This window comes from Gobio gobio (genome assembly GCF_949357685.1).
Source record: "Gobio gobio genome assembly, chromosome: 4".
Classification (NCBI taxonomy): Eukaryota; Metazoa; Chordata; class Actinopteri; order Cypriniformes; family Gobionidae; genus Gobio; species Gobio gobio.
In genome coordinates, this window is record NC_137100.1 from 39,288,266 (window position 1) to 39,311,217 (window position 22,952).

Below are 22,952 nucleotides of genomic sequence, written 5' to 3' on the forward strand. Positions count from 1 at the left end.
CACCTTTGATTTAAAAAAAAATCTACTGAATGGCAGTTTATATACATATAAAATAAATGTTTTTTTGTTTGTTTTCAGAGTACACAGCTAATTTTGAATAGCTGTCAATAAACAAAGAAGCTTTTTTAGAAACAGATGGTGAAGTAACAACATCTGCCAGCAGGGGTTAACGGGGTCATGGTAACCAGACAAACCTTGGCTACTTGTATTCTTTAAAAAACCTCCCAGGTCCTTATTTATGAAACCTGAGCAGAATGAATATTTATGTAAATTGTTTGTAAAAACCATGCTGATGTAAACTGTTCAGTTCCATGCAACAGTAGGCTATAAGAATGGAAATTCACTCTGCATGTGTTTCCTGAACGTGCATGAATAGGTCCGTTTTCTTTATATCACATTGTTAATGGCCTTGTGAACCCATTACCTCTAATTATGATCTCGAAATCTCTATGTGCATCAATGTGCTCTCATTCATCAGAGTCACGCATAAGCTGCTCAGAGCTTCCCAAAATACCCATTGATGTATCCAGGGTAACCCTCTGCTAAATACATGGAGGATGGGTTTTCTTCACCAGCATCCCCCATCCCTCTGTGCTATTTTGGCAGGCTTTATAGAAGAATACCACTGATTGTGGACAGAAGAACGGCATATAAATTTGATCAAGATGCACTAAATATCATTGTGACTCCAGAATAAAAAACCTGATGGAATACAAATGATGCAATCTTTTGTGCAATAACAATGATACTTCACAAAAATAACACATTCACATCCACAGTCATATGCTCATACATATCTTTTATCACCTCACAGTGTTGCACATTAGACAAGTCTGCCTGACAATAACCAAAATCATATTTTTGTTGTTATTGTACATGCCCTTTCTGTTTCTCTTCTCTTACTCTGCCTGCTGTCTCCGAGAAATTGACATGCTGCTTCCCAGTCCTACACACACACACACACACACACACACACACACACACACACACACACACACACACACACACACACACACACACACACACACACACACACACACACACACACACACACACACACACACACACACACACACACACACACGCGTACACCACACGTTCTCCTTCAGTGAGAGAAATGTACACAGTATTACCATCTGGACAACACAGAACCCTTACAATGTGAGGCTGGACACCATCTCACATACAATATATATATGCACAAATATGCATGGCATAGACTTTTATCAGTTTTATATAGCTCACTTTGTTTGGCTAAGGTGTTGATTCTGTTGTTAAGTAAAAAAATAAACAAAAAAGAACTGACTGACTGACTGATCAAATGTCTTTCCCATTACTATACCGACTAAGACATGCCAAGAAAATCAAGGGCAGCTGGTTTGTTTCAGCTCTCTCTTTCTCTCTCACTCTGTCTCTATTTCAGTTTATGAGAGTCCAAACCAACAAAGCTTTGTTGATGTGACTGTACATCAAGTTGTTTTGTCCATATCTTTAAGGTATTAGGTTAACTTATTTTGCTTGCTGTCCACTGATGAAGGCCTCGATGAAGCAGCTTCAACTTGAGCTCTGATATACCCCCACACGCAGTGAATAAATATAGGATATTATTACATAGGGCAAGGTACTTAAGATGAGGAGTGGAGTGGAGTTTGAGGAGGTGGAGGGATGCTGGAACAGCTGAGATTGAAGAGAGGTAAGCAGCTGCTTATATACTCTGGCTGTTGATTGGAAGCTTAGATTGGCTCGCTCCTCCCTAAATTACGTTTAGGAACTTCACTTAAATAGTACAGGAGTATAAAATAATAATAAGTATGTCATAAATGATTGTGCTCGTGACGCATTTGTTGATAAGTGGTATGTGCTGTCAGGCTGACCAATATAAAAGCACACTCAGATGGAGACACACATAGCTACACCTTTAGAGCAAATGAAATCTCCTCAAGCATGATTCTTGCTGCCACCAGACATGCATGAGTCATAATCAGACAGTTCTTCCAGAAACACTTTAAGAATCACTGTAACAAACAAACACTAGCACACAACAGGCTATGTTCAAATTAAGTTAAACTGTCTTTATGAGCAGTTTAGGTGAACAACAAAAGACACAGGAAGCTTTTGCCTCATTTTTAAAAACTGATAAGCTTATTTATTTGGCTGTACACTGTAACTATGAAAGATTATGTGGTTATTTGCACTGTATTTGCATTTAGCATTGATATTTTCCTGCTGTCCATGACCTAATCAAAACAGACCTGATACCCTTTTTTGGGTCCTGACCCATTAGAGAACATCTGCTCTATTTTAGTTTTTTGAGCATCTTTCTATCCAAGTCTTGGGCTTGTGTATGTGTTTGTTGGATAAATAACCTGTCCTTTAAGAAAATGAACAATGGTTTTACTCCAAATAAAACCAAAAAAACATGGTTGTTATAGTTAAACAATATATATATATATATATATATATATATATATATATATATATATATATATATATATATATATATATATATATATATATATATATATATATATATATATATATATATATATATATATATATATATATATATATACTTTTATGTATCGTAGCATGCTATAACTTGGCTGAGGTGATGGTTTGAGGTTTGGCTTCCTGAGTGAGTTCTTCAGAATATTGTAATCTATGATGACACAATGGTTATAGGTTAAGAAATTAATTTAAGAAAGAAAAACAGTGTCTCACAATACTGTTCTCACCAGAAAAGGAGGAGAAAATGTTCGTTCATTTGAGAGTCGCCGCCCCACAAAAATGTGTCTTTTTTCCCCCCATTCTTCTGGGTAGACAAGACATTAGGACCGCGCAGACTCTACGGCTGAAGCATTATATTACTCCAGTATACACTACCCTAAACAACGGGGAACGGGGGGATCGACCCGGTCCGGTGATTATTTTACCGACGACTTTTTGCACTTTTGATCCAAAGGAACCGGTATGAATGGAGTTTACGAATCCCTTTTCTCAACCCAGAGCACGTTTTATCGACTTGAATCACATCTTCTTTAGCGGTAGAAAGTGTGTGGCTCACTTTTTGGTTTTCCCGTGGAGGAGGACCCTCTGTTGATCTTATATTCCCCTCTCTCTTTGTGCGCTCTCCCGGTTCTCCATTCGCCAGACGCGGAGCAGAGCCGCATCACCATCATCATCAGTGCTCGCGCTGCCTCTGTGTCTCTGCGCGTGCAGTCAGGACCCGTGTGCCCTGCTATCCCACCACCATGAATTCGGATATTAACATGTACTTGGGGCGAGAGAAAACGGGGATCATGCGAAAGAGAGCCCTACTACTCAGGAAAGGCTGCAGTTTCGAAATAACGAGGTGAGTTGATATATGGGGAAAGGGGTCTTATGTGGGGAGTGGGCATTTTGAGAGCACCGCATCATCCGGTTACCGGATGGTAGGGTTGTAAATTATTACAGCAGTGTGTAGGGCATCTGAGATAGACATGTTATACTCAAGTGTGTGGTTTTGGACTAGTTTTCATGGGGATTTGGCATAGAACAGCAGCATATTAAAGGGTCTTAAGGCTGTCGCTAGGGATCTCAGAGTCAACAAAGCTTTATTGGCATGATTGTCAGCATATATTGCCAAAGCATAGATGCAGCAGTCAAAGTACTGAAATAAACAGGAAACGCAATAACAGAGAATACAGATAATACAGAAAATAAATAAGAGTAGGGCACATAAAACCATACAATGGGAATGCACACACACACACACACACACACACACACACACACACACACACACACACACACACACACACACACACACACACACACACACATATATATATATATATATATATATATATATATATATATATATATATATATATATATATATATATATATATATATATATATATATATATATATATATATATATATATATATATTGAGAGTTTAGACGCGAGTCATGGTTCATTAAACGCTGAGACATCAGCCTTTAACGGCTATAACCCACTTTTTCCATCGGGATTCCCCATGAACAGTCGTGAGGAGATCAAAACATGTACTCAGAGAGCTTAAGGCTATGATTCGATTTATTCCTTCCTATAAATGCACATCTCGAGTATCGACCCGTTGTTTTAGTATTTGCAAGAGTATTGTGTTTTCAATGTTGTTTTCCATTTCTGTCAGTGAAAGGATATCATGATAGCAGTGTTAAGGCTCAGTAATGGTTCTGCATTAGTGTCAGACACACCAACACAAGCACTGGTGGTTCAGCACATGAATGTAGTGTGTCTGAGTTTGTGCCAGAAATGCAAAGATACATAGAAAGGGAAGGAGAGAGAGAGAGGTCACACCCCATTTTGGCCTATCGCCTGTGTTGGGACCATCATGGTGTAGACTGCGGTGTTATGTTGAGCTGTAGACTATTTCTACTGAATCTTAATTTGTTTTGAAAAGAGAGACCCTGTGTATTCTGCAGCTCTGCTTTACTTTGTCATGTAAAAAAATTACCACAATTATGTGCCCATATTACATGCTATTATAATTAGGAGTGTGCAATATTGACAAAAAATTATATTTAGGTTTTTTCTGTAATTTTGTTTATAATGATGATAAGACAATATTTTGCAGAGATGTTTTCTGGTATACCTTGGCAGGTTTAGGACTGCCGTGGTCAGCTGACTCCTAAAGTTTTAGCTATTCTTTATATTCTGTGTGGTGGTCAGTTTGTAGCAGTGACAGAAATTACATTATCCAATAAGTTAAAATAGATTTGTACCTTTTATCTGCATAATTTAATCTTACCTAATTAAATGTAGCCTATGCATAATTTATTATGTCATATTATTACAATTAAATCAATAAATTCACGGGATAAAAGAGACGGGTTGTTACCAATCTAATGAAATCAGGATCAGCAAAATATGTCTTTGCAATACAGTGGGAAGCTGCATCTGAAGTGGCATTTAGATGTATTTACACAGACTGTTTTATGCAGCTCAGAGATGACATACATGCATTTAACCTGCAGTTACAAATGCATAAATAATGTTTTGATTTTTAAAAAATATATAAAACATTGATGATCTATGAAAGGATTTTACAATTGAAAAGATACTTTAAATAGGAAACCAAAACTGCCAGTGGCGGCAAGTCATTGTTAATGAGCGAAGTACCGCTGTGTGTTGCTCAGAGACACAAAACAGTTCTGTAGTGGCTTTCTTTTGAACTATTGTGGCAATATTGTGTGTAACATGTAAATCACTTAATTGTTTATTAAACTGTTGTATAAAATCAATATCGCATTTGCAATCGTGCAGATATTTGGAGAAAAAAAGCACTCTTTGTGTGATTGCTTAACTATATCATATGATATTTAGCCTGAAAGACATACTCATACAGGGGCATTTTAATGCGTACATGCAGTAGTCTAACCTAAACTGAAAAGGTTACATTACGCAGTGTATGCACTCTCTAGGCAACAGGATGGACAAACTTGATAATGTCAGATTGCACATTGTTAGAAAATCAATTGCGATATTATCATGGACATTAATATCATGGATATTATCATATCGCACACCCCTACCTATAATATGGATAACATTTCTGGTCTTCAAATTTAGCCAGTGGAGCGATGTTTGTATCACTCATCTAGACAGACAGTCAGTCTGTTGGTAGAGATTTTTCAGAGACCCTATCTGCTGACAAATTACTGTCTTTGTGAGTCAATCGTTGAATCATTCATTCCAAAACAATTCATTCAAATCACTGATTCATGCAGGAACAAAACAAGGGACTGCTTTTATGAACAAGTCATTGAATCATTTGCTCAGGTTGTTCAACAACACTGATTCTTTCATAAACGAAACAAGTGACTGGCTGCATCCGATTTTGCATACTTTACTATAGTAAGTAAAAAAGAGTATGTGAAAAGAGTAGGTGAGTAGATTCACTATTCCTGGCTACATTCTGAAGTGCACATCCAATATTATCCAACTTTACTATCCCATGAGGCCATTGGAGAGGATTTTTGAATGGCAGTGAACTGAACTGACTGATAGGTCACATGACAATGACAACATGATGAATTTAGTACATCTGGCTTACATTCATAGTACAGACATTCACACTATAAAGAACGCACATTTCAATGTTCTTATTCAGAAAAGTACCTACTCATACAGTATTGAGATTTTGGCCAGTGTCATGATCATGCCACTAAATCATCCATTTATTCAAGAACAAAACTAATGTGTATTGCTCAGATACACAATAGCTATTTCTACTGTGACTATCTGGCTACATATTGAATTATTTAGTTTTGTGGTTAGAAAATTAGACACACTGACAATATTGTGCTTAACATGTAAATATGAACTTATTGAACATTGAACCATTACAGTATAAAATCAACTGCAGAGAGTGCAGCAAGACTGCTATTGGTCTGAATATATCTGCTGTGATACTTGAAGCACTTGCAGGCAATTAATAATTAATTAATAACACAGCAACATGAAGTCTGTAAAGTGTGACCAAAAATTGCTTAATATCTTCAATGGGCTCATGGAACAGGATATTTCTATAAAAGCTACATAAATCCCTTCCCATATAAACCACAAATTACATGCTCCCCAAACAAGCAACAAATTACTCCTGCGGACAGACTTATTGTGCTCAGACAAGGACCTTGACGAGGAGGAGAATGCATCAGCCCCTAACGACATGTACGCCAGAGGCTCACTGCTTTCATTTTATTCATCCATAACGTTTTATCATGAAGACAGTGTTTTCTCAAGTGGCAGAGTATAACATGATCATTCAATTGTTTTGAAGGCCACACACAAACACACATGCACAGAACTGTATATCTATTGACAAAGAAGGACTAGTGAAATGCAGTGAAACTGGTGAAGGCTGTTTACAAAATATTGCTGTCCATTATTATGTAACAGCTTTCTATTTTTCCTAATTTGCTACCTTTTTTTCTTTCTGCTATCCTTTCCCTTTCTCTCTCTCGGCAGTTTTTTTTTCAATTCAGTCAAGTCTAGAATCTTTATTAATTTTTGTTATTTCAAAGCTATGCATGATCTTTCTTTCAACTTGATTTGGTGTTACGGTGGGGCTTTGTGTGAGGTTATTGAAAACAACTTGGTCTTTGCTCCCATCTTGGATTCATTTTCCTGTTGTTATTGTTTTCCCTTTTTTTCTTTTCTTGAAGTTTTTGACTTGATTGCCAATATGGACAATATGGACAATATGTTAATATTTGTAATAAAGTTTTTTCGAATCTCTCTCTCTCTCTCTCTCTCTCTCTCTCTCTCTCTCTCTCTCTCTCTCTCTCTCTCTCTCTCTCTCTCTCTCTCTCTCTCTCTCTCTCTCTCTCTCTCTCTCTTACTTAATAGGTAATTTCTGTGCTCATTTATGCACCATTTATTTTCCTCTCTCTTATCTACTTTCTTTTGTAGCCTATGTCAGGAATCAGTTGTAAACACCTCTAATGAGACTTTAAAGGGTTAGTTCACCCAAAAATGAAAATTCTGTCATTAATTACTTACCCTCATGTCATTCGACACCCGTAAGACCTCCGTTCATCTTCGGAACACAAATGAAGATATTTTAGTTTAAATCCGATGGCTCAGAAAGACCTCCATTGGCACAATGCACTGTTTTCTAATCATGATTCGACTCGCTGATTCATAACGCTTCGAAGCTTGCATAGTTGCATAGTTTTGAAATCGGTCATCACTATATAAGTCGTTATTTAGGTTTTTTTTTGCGCACAAAAACTATTCTCGTCGCTTTATAAAGTTATTGTAGAACCACTGTAGTGATATGGACTTTGTAACGACGTCTTTAGTACCTTTTATGGGTCTTGAGAGTGTACAGTGCATTGTGCCAATGGAGGCCTTTCTGAGCCATCGGATTTCAATTAAAATATCTTCATTTGTGTTCTGAAGATGAACGGAGGTCTTACGGGTGTCAAACGACATGAGGGTAAGTAATTAATGACAGAATTTTCATTTTTGGGTGAACTAACCCTTTAATTTCCTCAACATTATAAATCATTCAATGAACAAAATATACCTGTTGTTTATTCTTGTATTTTTTAGTCCTTCAAAATAAATAGTCAAACAAACTAAAATAATAAAATCATTGTGAAGTGTAAGAAATTGAACATCAATGATTATCAATTCCAGACTCCCACTTACTATTGTTTTTAAATAATTAAATATATTTCAAAGACATACTGTAGTACAATAATAGAGCCCCATTGTGATCATAGAAAGTATAGCAAAGCATTCTATAGCCATTTCTTCCTTTTCACTGGAGAAAAGAGAATGAATGTATTCGTGTGGATTTGACAGTTGGTCTTGTGTTACCTACTTCCTTTGTACTGTCGCCATAAAAAAGCAGAAATAGCAGTGAACTGCTCACGTTCTCTACAGGAAATAACTAGAAAGGATCACTGTTAATGTAGTTAAACACAAAGCTCTACATGCACAAATACAGGCCATCACTTTATCAAAAAATAATAAATAAATAAATCCTGAATTTTAGAAGTTAGAAATATTTATATAATTTTTGAAATATTTGGTAACACTTTATTTGACAGTGTCTATGTTACACATTTACATATCCTTACTGTAGTAATAACTGTAGCAATATAGTAAATTAAGCATAATTACAAGCAACAAGCCCTAAAACAAATTCTACCCCTACCATGATTATACACTAATTAATATTACTCAGTAATTATTTGTATAATTACACTGTAACAAGGATACCCTAAAATAAAGTGTAACCAAATATTCATACCAAATTTATGCCTTGATTTTTTGCCTGTCCTGAATTTTAGTACTCATTGCTAAGCAATCTGCAGTTAATAAACAAGTTATCAAACACAAGCCTTCCTCCCCCTGCATTCTGTACTTATTACTGATGAGAAAACGATGAACATAGAAATAAGAGTGAGAAAGTTCATGGCACCATTTAAACTGTTAGGGTGGAGATTACACTCTGTGACTCACACTGAGATCATTTGTGTTTGAACGTGTGTGAATGTGTATGTGCTGAGCAGCTGAACACAAACTCATCCAGTAACCCGAGCATGAGCCTGTATAGTATCTCATGAATCTCATTTGAGTCATATGGATTGTGCCTGCAAAGAGACTAAAGAAGAGCATAAGTTCTTGCTATTTTCAGCCATCTCCCTCTTTCTCTCTTTGGCTTCTGCAGCCAGCCCTGCAGTTCGTACCAATCTGATAATACTAGCACTACATCTAACACTAATCACTCTCAGCTGTGCGGTCGGCATGTGCTCGAGCACAACCTCCTCATTTGGAGAGAAAAATAGACGGAAATCAAGCAGAGGAATAAAAGAACGAGTCCCGCTCTGATTACAGCCCTATGTAAACTTTCATTCCACGCCCACATATGCTTCCATTTAAGGTTTAAAGACGCATACCTACACATTAGTGTTCTTCGCTCCAGGAAGCCTCACTAGGAAAGACTCTCTTCCCGTTATAGCAACCCTGGAACGCACCCAGCATAGGATGGATGGAGCTTTTTGGAGTTTAGCCTTTGGCCGGACCACTGTTTAAAATACTGGTGGTTAGGTCCCCACCACAAGGGCATTCACATGGGTGTGTGTAGCTTATATTTAACAGTGTGGGTCTGTGTTAGGATGGCTAGGGATCTTTAAATTGGATAACATAAAGTTTTTCTATGAGACTGATCAAAAAAAGACAAGAAGTGCAAACAATGGAGGAAGTGCTGTATGTGTAATGCCTGACAAAGTGTTATATGTAGGTAGGCCTATTTAATTTGATGAGGTAAAGAGGTAAAGGATTTTTTTTTTTTTTTTTACATGTGAAGTTAATGACACTTTTTTATTGCTCATATAATCAAAGTTATGGGGTATATTTCAAAATACAGGCAGGTGTGTAATAGCAGGTCTGGAATGGAACTCCTGGAGCAAGGTTGGGCTTCTATCAGCTAGGCGATATACAGTATATAGTTTATCCAGTTTGCCCCACCTGGTGGTCAATGACCACCACTTCTGAAGATAAGATTCTAATTACTATAGCAACATGTTTTCATATTATCTGCTAATAATGAATAATAATTCATATAGCCTATACAGCCTATACACAAAAAAGTTCTATATGGCACTAAAAGTGGTTCTTGGCTCATAATCATAGGGGAACCTTTTTAAGTGCTGGATAGCACCAATTTGGTGCTTCAGTGGTTCTTCAGCGGTTCTTCACCGGTTCTTTTGCTAAGGTGCTATATAGCACCACTGACTAAGGCGCTATATAGCACCGCTACCATATACAGAACATGTTAAGATATGGAGCTATATAGCACCAAAAGGGGTTCCTCTATGATTACGACGAAGAACCACTTTTAGTGCCATACAGAATTTTTTTTTGAGTGTAGCCACATGATCTTCCTAAAATATTCAGATAGTTTTAGGATATTCAAATACATATTTTCCATTTCTGTTATATTTAACTCTGTTAATGGACAATATCAGCTTCTTCTGAATGCAAAAGAAGATATTTTGAAGAATATGGGTAACTAAACAGTTTCCATAGTATGGAGAACAGAAAACTATGGAAAATACTTTGTTTCGACAATTGATCAACATTCTTCAAAATATCTTCCTTTATGTTCAGCAGAAGAAAGAAATTAAGGTGAGAATTAGGGTGAGAACTTGAGGGTGAGTAAATGATGACAATATTATTTTTTGGGAGAACTATCTTTTTAAATAATTAAGATATTTTCTGTAATTCTTCCTAGTGTATATTTGTATTGCATGGTCACTCCCAATAAATCCCAGAGCTTGCTGCTGGATGAGTTGTTTTATATTATACAGTAATGAGTTATCTCTAAATCAGAGGGGAAAGGTTGATTTAGATGTCTTTTAATGCAACTAGTCAACGGACATTACAAGCAGACCACATTACAAAATGTATCTGGTTCTGCAATAGACACATATAACCACTAGAGGACACTGTGGTCAAATTTATCGAACCTATTGGATTTTAAGACACAAGAACCAGGTATCATAATTTAGCTGCACTTTAATATCAAGTCAGTTGATATTTTCAGAGAGATTTGTTGTTGCCACAAAGCATTTCAACAAAGAAAAGGTGTCTTTTGGTTTGCCAAAAGGCCCATATATATATATATATATATATATATAAATAAATATAAATGTGATACCGTGATAGGTTACCAGCTGTGCAATAAGTCCATTTGTGAAATGTCCTCACTACTAAATATTCTACGGTCAACTGTTAGTGGTATTTTAACAAAGTGGAAGCAATTGGGAACAACAGCAGCTCAGCCACATGGTGGTAGGCTGTGTAAAATCACAGAGCGGGGTCAGCACATGCTGAGGTGAACAGTGCACAGAAGTCGCCAACTTTCTGTCAATAGCTACAGATCTCCAAACTTCATGTGGCCTTCAGATTAGCTCAAGAACAGTACGTAGAGAGCTTCATGGAATGGGTTTTCATGGCCGAGCAGCTGCATTCAAGCCTTACATCACCAAGTGCAATGCAAAGCATCGGATGCAGTGGAGAAGTGTTCTCTGGAGTGACAAATCACACTTCTCTCTTTGGCAATCCGATGGATGAGTCTGGGTTTGGCAGGTGCCAGGAGAACGGTACCTGACTGCATTGTGCCAAGTGTAAAGTTTAATGGAGGGGGGGTTACGGTGTGGGGTTGTTTTTCAGGGGTTGGGCTTGGCCCCTTAGTTGAAAGGAACTCTTAATGCTTCAGCATACCAAGACATTTTGAACAATTTCATGCTCCCATCTTTGTGGGAAAAGTTCGGGGATGGCCCCTTCCTGGTCCAACATGACTGCGCACCAGTGCACAAAGTCAGATCCATAAAGACATGGGGTGCTTCTCGTTTTCTTTCCTCGCATCTTAACTCGATCCCATCAGGGTATGACGGAAGGACGCAAGGAAAAGACGCGGGGATGGAGGAATTGAATCAAGTGAAATGATATATCCTCACTCCCTTTAGCGTCACTTCAAAGCGTTGTCAATTAATGACTCTACACCGCTGGATTTAGCCTGCACGTCGGGATTCTTGAACATTAAAGATAATTATTTATATTGTAATAGTTCCAATACCATTTGTCTGTATTTTTTATATTAGTTATTATTAACAATGAATTATTGACTGCTTTTTATTTGTTGTATAGTATACAGTTTGTTTAATTTTCTTTAATTTTCTTATGCTTTGATATAATTCTGTAACTGTCCTCCTACAGTTGTACATGTAGCCTAAACAATAATAGTAATTATAATAGTAATAATAATTAATAAACTGTGGCAAGATGTGAAGGGGGAGGAGAATTTATATGTACATCACGTTTAGTCGATAAAACACTTCTGCAAAGGATACACCTGTGTATCCTCGTTCATGACTCCTTAGGAAGCCTCCTTACTCCTCAATCCTCTCCTCTTCGTGGTGCAGTTAGAGAGTTTAGATGTCCTACAAGATGGCTGAGCTCCATCGGTTTCCGGGTCATAGGATGGAGGTTGGAGGAGGAGGGATATTGAGAAGCACCCATGGATGATCGAGTTTAGTGTGGAGGAACTTGACTGGCCTGCACATGAGTCCTGACCTCAACCCGATAGAACACCTTTGGGATGAATTAGAGCAGAGACTGCGAGCCAGGCCTTCTCGTCTAACAGCAGTGCCTGACCACACAAATGTGCTTCTAGAAGAATGGTCGAAAATTCACATAAACACACTCCTAAAACTGGTGGAAAGCCTTCCCAGAAGAGTTGAAGCTGTTATAGCTGCAAAGGGTGGGCCAACTCCATATTAAACCCTACAGATTAAGCATGGGATGTCATTAAAGTTGATGTGCATGTTCATGTGCTTGTAAAGGCAGGCATCCCCAAACTTTGGCAATTACAGTATATGTTTACCTGCCAATCAATCCAGCCTATAGTATTCTAGGGCATGGAGCATAGGTTTAAAATGATTAGTATTGCACTCTGTTCATCAACTGCTTTATCGTTAGATTTAAAGCTACACTGTGTGATATTTTCCCCCATCTAGTGGTGAAATGGTATATGACCATCCAGTGAATTTTAGTTTCTGTTCCTCTCAATTCCGATTTCGTTTTAACTCCTACGGTGGCCGATTTAGTCCAAGATTAACATGGCTTCCAGTTCGACCTCGTCCACATTCGACACGGTGCCATAGAGTGTTAAAACGCGAAAGGCGAAGCTTGAATTTACGGGTATGTCCCTCTTTGGCTAATGTACTTTCAAGATGGAGGGGCAACATGGTGACCCGCATCCGAACCCCTTACCCGTATGTATTTTCAATGGCATATTATAAACTTACGAGAATACTTTATTACTTGAAAGAAGTAAATATACATTAATGAGCACATATATTTTTGAAAGAACTAAGTGTTTTTAGCTAAGAATAAACTAAAAAGTTACACAGTGTAGCTTTAAACAATAAAATAAGAGACTGTGTATTTGTTAATCACACCAATCATGCTGAGAATTTAGTTTAATGCATTTGCAAAAAAATTTTAACGAATATTTGCTTTGGTTCATTCTTCTTTCCTCAGGGAGAGTTTAGCCCTAACATCTGCCCTCAGTCTGATCTGCTCTAAAATGCCAGCAGTTCACAGACTGGGCTCTGAAAATGTCACTCTGTCAAACACACACCATGAAGAATGACCCCAGTCTTTTTCATAATCAAAGGACATAACCTTTGTGCCACAGCTGGCCAGCAGCAGATATGTGCATTTAGATGCATGTGCATGTCTGCGTCAAAGTCTAAAAGGGAAAAGGTTGCTGTCCTGTCTGGTCAGAAATGCTCTTTTTTTTTTACATTTTGTAAAAACAATAACCTAATGACCAAAAAATCTGTGCGTCATTCATAAATGACAAATTCCGTTTAGGGGATACATATTTTCTGTGTAGCTGCCACTTGCCAATTGTTCATTTCTGGCAGGCAGAATAATAGTCTTTTTTCCTGTGTTTTAGGTTGATGTTAGTAAGTTTTATAGAAGACAGAGTGGAAAAGCTGTACCTTTTCCAGAAAGTATTGACGATAGTGAGGGGGGGGGGGGGGGGGGGGCAATGCATCAGAAAATAAGGTTATAGTTAGAAAGAAAGAAGTTGAAGATCAAGGAAGATAGAAGCAGTGAGGGTGATGGCAGTGATGAAGAATGGAGTCATAGATTGTTGTTGAAGTCAGGCATTTAGGTACATTTTCCTATGCCAGTTTGGAAAATATGATACATACCATTTTGGGAGCATGAAACCAATATTTTTTATATATAAATATATATATAAAGATATAAAACGACACCCTTGCATTTTCGTGTGTACAGCCAAGCCGTATATTTTGATGGGGCCTTAGTTTGTCTGTTTCTTTCCTTACCCTCGTTACTTAAAGGGTTAGTTCACCCAAAAATGAAAATAATGTCATTTAATACTCACCCTCATGCCGTTCCACACCCGTAAGACCTTCATCATTCATCTTCGGAACACAAATTAAGATATTTTTGTTGAAATCCACTCTCAAGATCAATTAATGTACTAAAAACATATTTAAATCAGTCCATGTGAGTACAGTGGTATAATATTAATATTATAAAGCGACGAAAATATTTTTTTATGTGCGCCAAAAAAACAAAATAACGACTTATATAGTGATAAACGATTTCAAAACACTGCTTCATGAAGCTTCGGAGCCGAAAATAATCAGCGAGTCGAATCCTGATTTGGATCTCGTGTCAAACCACCAAACTGCTGAAATCACGTGACCTTGGCGCCTCGAACCGCTGAATCGACTCGCTGATTAGTTTCCGCTTCATGAAGCAGTGTTTTGAAATCGGTTATCACTAAAGTCGCTATTTAGGTTTTTTTTCGCGCACGAAAAATAGTCTCGTCGCTTTATAATATCGCTTTATTAATATTGAACCACTGTACTCACATGGACTGATTTAAATATGTGTTTAGTACATTAATGGATCTTGAGAGTGTAAATTAAATTGATGCCTATGCAGGCCTCACTGAGCCATCGGATTTCAACAAAAATATCTTCATTTGTGTTCCGAAGATGAATGAACGGAGGTCTTACGGGTGTGGAACGGCATGAGGGTGAGGAGTAATAAATTACATTATTTTCATTTTTGGGTGAACTGACCCTTTAAGTTCTGTTCAGCTTTGTTTAGTTAATTATCTCGTTTCTGTCTGCTATTTAAGTTCCTCTTGTTCATCACTCAGTCTTTGTCCGGTCACTGTTATGTGAAGTGTGTGTTTCGGATTTTGGATCTTCTGATTCCTCCATTTGTTACTGACTGCACACACCCGTGAAAAATACACAATTCACCTTTTTTTCAGGCAATGAAGTTGCATCTGAATTTGTGTCAAGTTTTTTACATTTTCAAATGTGAGTTCCAAATGAAATAGTAGCAGAAGATGAAATGTAATGTTAATAAAGTTTTAATATATATATATATATATATATATATATATATATATATATATATATATATACATACATACAAAATTCAGTTAATTACAGCACCGTAAAAAAGGTCAAAGGTTAGATGTAGAAAACTAATTCTAAAAAATTATTTTAGTCTGAAATATTAAGTAATTTTTTTTTTCTAGCTATGATTTTACAATTAGTCCCATAGTGGGTTATCATGTGTACACTGTTAAACAAGTCACATTTACACTCAGATATCACCCCTTTATTGATATTTCTAAATTACTTGATAAATGTTGGCATGTAACATATCATCACTAAATAAGGAAAAAATTACTCTAAAGACAAATGCAAATAATTGTATATAATAATATTATATACAATGCAGTTATATATACTGTATATATATATATATATATATATATATATATATATATATATATATATATATATATATATATATATATATATATACACTCACCTAAAGGATTATTAGGAACACCTGTTCAATTTCTCATTAATGCAATTATCTAATCAACCAATCACATGGCAGTTGCTTCAATGCATTTAGGGGTGTGGTCCTAGTCAAGACAATCTCCTGAACTCCAAACTGAATGTCAGAATGGGAAAGAAAGGTGATTTAAGCAATTTTGAGCGTGGCATGGTTGTTGGTGCCAGACGGGCCGGTCTGAGTATTTCACAATCTGCTCAGTTACTGGGATTTTCACGCACAACCGTTTCTAGGGTTTACAAAGAATGGTGTGAAAAGGGAAAAACATCCAGTATGCAGCAGTCCTGTGGGCGAAAATGCCTTGTTGATGCTAGAGGTCAGAGGAGAATGGGCCGACTGATTCAAGCTGATAGAAGAGCCACTTTGACAACTTTGACCATAATTGGACAGTTGAAGACTGGAAAAATGTTGCCTGGTCTGATGAGTCTCGATTTCTGTTGAGACATTCAGATGGTAGAGTCAGAATTTGGCGTAAACAGAATGAGAACATGGATCCATCATGCCTTGTTACCACTGTGCAGGCTGGTGGTGGTGGTGTAATGGTGTGGGGGATGTTTTCTTGGCACACTTTAGGCCCCTTAGTGCCAATTGGGCATCGTTTAAATGCCACGGCCTACCTGAGCATTGTTTCTGACCATGTCCATCCCTTTATGACCACCATGTACCCATCCTCTGATGGCTACTTCCAGCAGGATAATGCACCATGTCACAAAGCTCGAATCATTTCAAATTGGTTTCTTGAACATGACAATGAGTTCACTGTACTAAAATGGCCCCCACAGTCACCAGATCTCAACCCAATAGAGCATCTTTGGGATGTGGTGGAACGGGAGCTTCGTGCCCTGGATGTGCATTCCACAAATCTCCATCAACTGCAAGATGCTATCCTATCAATATGGGCCAACATTTCTAAAGAATGCTTTCAGCACCTTGTTGAATCAATGCCACGTAGAATTAAGGCAGTTCTGAAGGCAAAAGGTGGTCAAACACAGTATTAGTATGGTGTTCCTAATAATCCTCTAGGTGAGTGTATTTATATATTAGCATTTTATTCTAAGGATTTTTGAATGCTAGCTATGCATTTGCATTATTTTCTTCCACTTATAGAAAAGGGTCTTAATGAATTTTGATGCATTATTAATGTTTTTATTGTGCTGCACAAATAGAAAATGTAAACAAATATTAATTTATTATTATTGTATAATTTATACAACCTATAAGCAAATATATATGGTTTAAGTAAAATTCTGTCATCATTTAACCAGTTCCTATAAAGCCAGCATTTAGCAAATGATTGGAATACTCAATTTGGAATGGAGTGAAATTGTTTTTGTTGATATTGCAAAATGCTGATTTTGTATAGCATGGTGTCAGTGAGGGTGCTTTACATTTAGGCTGATCTATGTGGGAAAAGATCGTGCTGTGCTTAAGTCTGTACTTGGCAAGCAAACACACAATATGTTCATGTGTTTCTGGGCCCACTCGATCTTTGCTCTCCAAGGTGTGTGTGTGTGAGAGAGAGAGCAGAGGATCAGTGGTGTGGTATAACCGGATTTTCTATCAACACATTTCTAGTTCTCAGGTGCACAGACAACAACAAATACTCATAGCAGAATTCTGCCAGACAGTTATTTCTGTGTCACTCTCTGCCTACTTTTATTTACCAAAAAAAAAATCTTCTGATGGTCCACAACATTCATGATGGGAGCAGTGCAAGGGTTTAAGTCGACTAATGAGGATCTTGTTTATGAGCAATGAGGATTTTAACAATGTTATTGTTGTTTTAACGATTGACATCTTAACTATTGCAAGGATTTCAACATTTAAAGCTTTTTTCATGCAACACCCAGAAGTCAAAGACTCATCCATGATCTGCTTAAAGTATCAGAACACTGATAGGTAAGGTTTTTAAAATATACATTTAATGTGCTGATTGCATTGATTTTATATTTGACACTCCCATTCAGGTTTTTTTTTTTTTTTTTTTTGACATATTATTTCACTTTAGCTGAACATATCTAATGTTACCAGATGCATAAACTAGCCGATGCCAAGCAAGTCCTATATTTGTGTATGAAAATACAAATTCAATTTTTATGGAAATAGAAATAGTTTCAGATTATTTATTTTTAAGGCATGAACTTGGATCAGCATTATGTCTGATAGTTACAAAGCAACAAGAAGAACCAGGGATAGCTATAGATGTGTAAGGTATCTTTTGGTTTATCAAAAGGATCATATTTTACACAAAAGGGATTGTCCATAGATCTGGCAGTAGCACATATGATATCTGATGAGGCACAATAGAAATGTTAGCTAGAAGCTTTGCTGATGAGCTGATAATGCCTCAAGTGGCGTGTGGGAAATTGCTGTCCTATGTTGTTGTACGATCACATCTGTGCTGATATTCTACTCTCTTGCTCATGCAATATTGTTTCATTTTATAATAACAAAGTCTACTACTGTTATTCAAGGTCATATCATAACTTTTTGTGTTAATGTTACTAAAGTGTTTTGCACTAACAATACTTAGAAATTGTCTTCTCTCTAATGGATTCTATGCACAATGACTGTCTACATATTTCTTCTAAAATCTCAGCTTCCGTTGTTCTCTAATAGCACATTTTTTCTAAAAAAAATGTCTAAAAACTGTCAATATTATATTATAATACAGTATATTATATATTATTAACTATAGTAAATGTAACATTGTAATATAGTAAAACATGAGAAGCTTTTAATATCAATATTGCTTTGTCCTGTTGTGGGACACTTCAGTACATACATGCGTGTGCTTAATTTTGTTCCAAATTTCTATACCCTGCACTCCACCAGAAGTTGCAGTGGCCACTATTGGGCTGAATGCAGAAGCCATAGCGCATAAAGGCGATTCACAGAATTAACCCTTTCATGCATAGAGGTCACTACAGTGGACAGCTATTCAAAAAGCATTTTCTTGCATTTGCACGGGTTCACATCAACCTCTACAGTGGACCCTAGTGCATCATCCTTTACATTGCCACATGCCACCAAGTGGCAAGCCGTTGTATGTCAGATTTATTTTAGATTAAAAAGTAGTGCATGTTGCTTTAATGTCTAGTGTGTTTGGGTTTTGTTCATCCTTCCTCATGTGTTATGTTCTCATTGGTTGTTTCAGTCATGTGTTCTCAGTTCAGTTCTGTCATTGGTTCATTGTCTTTATTGTTCACAGGTGTGTCTTGTTTAGTTATTAGTTATTTGTGTATTTAAGCCCTTATGTTTGCCATGTGTCCTTGATGGGTATTGTTCCCTGTAACCTGCTGTTGGTGAGTGTCTGTCATGGTTTAGTCAAGTCTGTTCTAGTCTTTAGTAGTGATGGGCAGACCGAGGCTTCGTGAAGCACTGAAGCAAATGTGCCATTTTGTTTTGAAGCTTCGAATCAATCTGACACCCGTCTCTACGGCGACATCTAGTGGTCATTTGCATGTGTTGATCTGAAATACCTTGACAATGATCCATGTAAAAAAAATAGTTTTTAACATCTGTCTGACAACTACATGATCTTGGTTTTGTAACCTGTAGCCTCGTCATTGTAAAGAACTATATATATATTTTGTTTGTTATACAAAATGATCATTAATAAAATAAATAAAGCCACAATGTGTCACATTTGTCACAAAACATTTTTATTCAAAAATATTAATTGCTCTGCTGTTGAAGGACTCAGACGACTTCTTTTTTTACATATAATTTCTCCAGCCTTTGAAAAAATCCTCTCACAAGGGACACTTGTTGCTGGCATGCACAAATATTTTTTTGCAAGTACACACAAATGAGGGAAAATTACTGCTCTCTCTTTCCAATAAATTAATGGATCATGCGTTCTGGGCAAAAACGCATCTTTCAGGTACTTCTTCACTTCTACGGTTGCATCAGCTGTAGTACTGTGTGTCGTCTGGGTTTCACGGATACGACTATCAAACAGTTCCAATAAACTGTCCTGGGTTTCTGCTGGTGTTGTTGTTGTTGATGATGATGATGGGCCTGATGTTGACATTTGTGGCTCTGAATGAAAATTAAAACAACAATTACTTACAAAGCATAAACTGACAGCATATATGAAGTATAATGTTCATAATTATTCAGATTACCCATCTCCATAAAGTTAGATGAAGACTGAGACTGCTCACCAGGAGTTGCTGTGTTTGAACGCATCAGTGAAGCGCACTCCAGTGTGAGGTTTTTTTTCAGCTTCCTGGGCGTATATCTATCCTAACTATATGTCACTGTCTATACCTATCAGTCAATATATCTCATTTAAATCTAGCCTAAATATAACTAACCAAAGCGCACTATAAATCTCACTGCTATCACAAAATCACTGCTATCACAAAATCTCTCTCCTCTCACAAAAACCCACGAGGTGAAGATGGATTTACTTCACTTTTAAACTGTGGTGAATTAGGTTTATGTGTGACTGTGTGGTTTGTTCCCGCCCCCTTTAATCAACGCAGTTTCGGCAGGCGCCACCTGATGAAACACTTCAGAGCTTCGTTTAGCCATAGTCACGTGACACGGGTGTTTCGAATCACAGTTCGGAGCAGTGTTTCGAAACATCTGCACTTCGGGATCTCGTCAAAGCCCCGAAACGTCAGTTTTGCGTCTGCCATCCCTAGTCTTTAGTGTAGGCTTAGTGAAGCACTGAAACAGTTGATGCAAATGTGCCATAATGTTTGTCTACGGCGACACCTAGTTGGTCACTTGCATGTATTGATCTGAAATAACCTTGACAATGATCCATGTAAAAAAAAAAAAAAAAAGACCACTGCATGATCTTGGTTTTGTAACCTGTAGCGTCCACATTGTGAATAACTATATAATTTATTTGGTCATGAAAAATGAAGATTAATAAAATAAATAAAGCCACAATGTGTCAAATTTGTTGCATAACATTTTTATTCAACAATATTATTTGCTCTGCTGTTGAAGGAATTAGCCGACTTCTTTTTTTTTTACATATAATTTCTCCAGCCTTTGAAAAAATCCTCTCACAAGGGACACTTTTTGCTGGCATGCACAAATATTTTTTTGCAAGTACATACAAATGAGGGACAATTACTGCTATATCACAAAATCACTATCACAAAATCTCTCTCCTCTCACAAAACCCACGAGGTGAAGATGGATTAACTTCACTTTTAAACTGTGGGGAATTAGGTTCGTACAGATGTGTGACTGTGGGGTTTGTTCCCGCCCTTTTCAATCAAACACCGTATCGACAGGCGCCACATGGTGAAATAAGAAGCACTTGAAGCTTCATTTAGCCATAGTCACATGACATGGGTGTTTCGAATCACAGTTCGGAGCAGTGTTTCGAAACATCTGCGCTTCGGGATCTCGACAAAGCGCTGAAACGTCAGTTTCACATCAGCCATCCCTACTAGTATGTTTCAAGTCAAGTCATCGTTTGTGTCATATCTGTTCACATTGTAAATAAACTACACTTGGGTTCACTACAACTTGCCTTCAGTGGATTAACATTACAGTTGCTTCTAATTCATTACTTTACTCGTTAGATCAAAAAGTAATCTTATTATGCAATGCATGTTACTTGTAATGCCTTACTTTAGTCGTAATATCAAAAAGGTAATCTGATTACATAATGCACGTTACTTGTAATTACTTTACTCCTTACGTAAAAATATAAGTTGAAAAAAACTTTACTTTTAATGCGTTACCCCCAACACTGCTCATTTCTGATGAGATTGAAAACACCTGATCGCTAGGTTTTCTCAGCAAAATCATTTTGTTTGCAATATTTCGCATTTATATTTTTTTGTATATATATATATATATTTTTATCATAGTTTTCACATGATTTTATATAATTTTATTCATTGATTTGTTAAATATACACAATATTGCTGTGTTATTACTGTTATATTTAAAATTTAGTATCTCTTCAGTTAAAACTATAAATGCATACTGTCCACTCAAGTGGACATCTGAAAATCTCTGAAAAATATGTGTACATTTTTTTTCGTGCCCTAAGAATAATAAAACAATAAAAAATCCTGAATGAGGTTATCATAATTCATGCATTAAAAGGGTTACATTTCATGCTGCTGTGCCTGTAATTCTTCTACAGTATGCAAATGTCCTCTTTACATGTGAAATTTACTCACAAGCTATATACTTGCATTGCTGTCAATAATAACAAAAACACTGAAGACTTGGAAGTAAACGCCCACGGCTAGGATTGGATAAGATTTGCATATTTAATGAGCTTCAGCTCCCCTCAGTACATGTGGGAATCGTCTGGGGAAACGCTCCCAGGACTTGCAAAATATCTTTATCAAACAAACACAATGATTAATCTCTCATCCACCAATTGCGCGCGCACGCGCAAGAAAGGAATGTTATTTCACTATTTAAGATAGCCCGTCGGCAGGCCGGTGATACGTTTTGTTAGGCCGTCTGAAAAATACATAGCCCCAGGACGTTGGGCTTTTAAAAAACTCAAGTCCGAGCCCTGGCCCATAACGTTACAAGTCCAAGTATGATAACGAATGAAGCAATAACACTTTAAATAGAGGATTCTCCAGCCTGTTACAGCGTGCTAAGGTATGTAATCAGTAGATTTCAAACGATCTGTAACAATGCAATACTAACACATAAAAAATATGTTTTACTCACATAAGTGTGTTGCACTGTTCCTGTCGGATCCAATATAGAAGGCACAGCATTGTGTTTTAATCTCAATATGTCTGCAAATCCAGTCTCGACCTGTATCTTGTTAACAAACGATTCTGCAGTGAAATGAAGGAACAAACGTGCAATGTCTTACGCACGTGAGCTGGAACCGGCATGTTTATTGCTCGTGGCACAATCCGTTTAGCTCCACGAGTCGGTGGGCGGGGCTACAGAAGCAAGCGTACATATTTATCTGTTGAGGCAGTGTTTCTGCATTCTATGACG

At 37.0% G+C, this 22,952-nt stretch overlaps 1 protein-coding gene across 5 annotated transcripts in view; it reads left to right on the forward strand.

Moving 5' to 3' along the window:
• Positions 1–2,806: 2,806 nt before the first annotated feature.
• The window catches only part of garnl3 (GTPase activating Rap/RanGAP domain like 3), a 104,071-nt gene continuing 83,925 nt past the window's right edge, over positions 2,807–22,952 (forward strand). For 4 of the 5 annotated variants that reach the window (XM_079815630.1, XM_079815632.1, XM_079815634.1 and 1 more), the window contains exon 1: positions 2,807–3,352. In XM_079815630.1, the coding sequence (XP_079671756.1) occupies positions 3,252–3,352 (101 nt within the window). In that variant the 5' untranslated portion in view covers positions 2,807–3,251. The remainder of the gene's footprint in view (positions 3,353–22,952) is intronic. The other variant, XM_079815631.1, reaches the window with a different exon arrangement.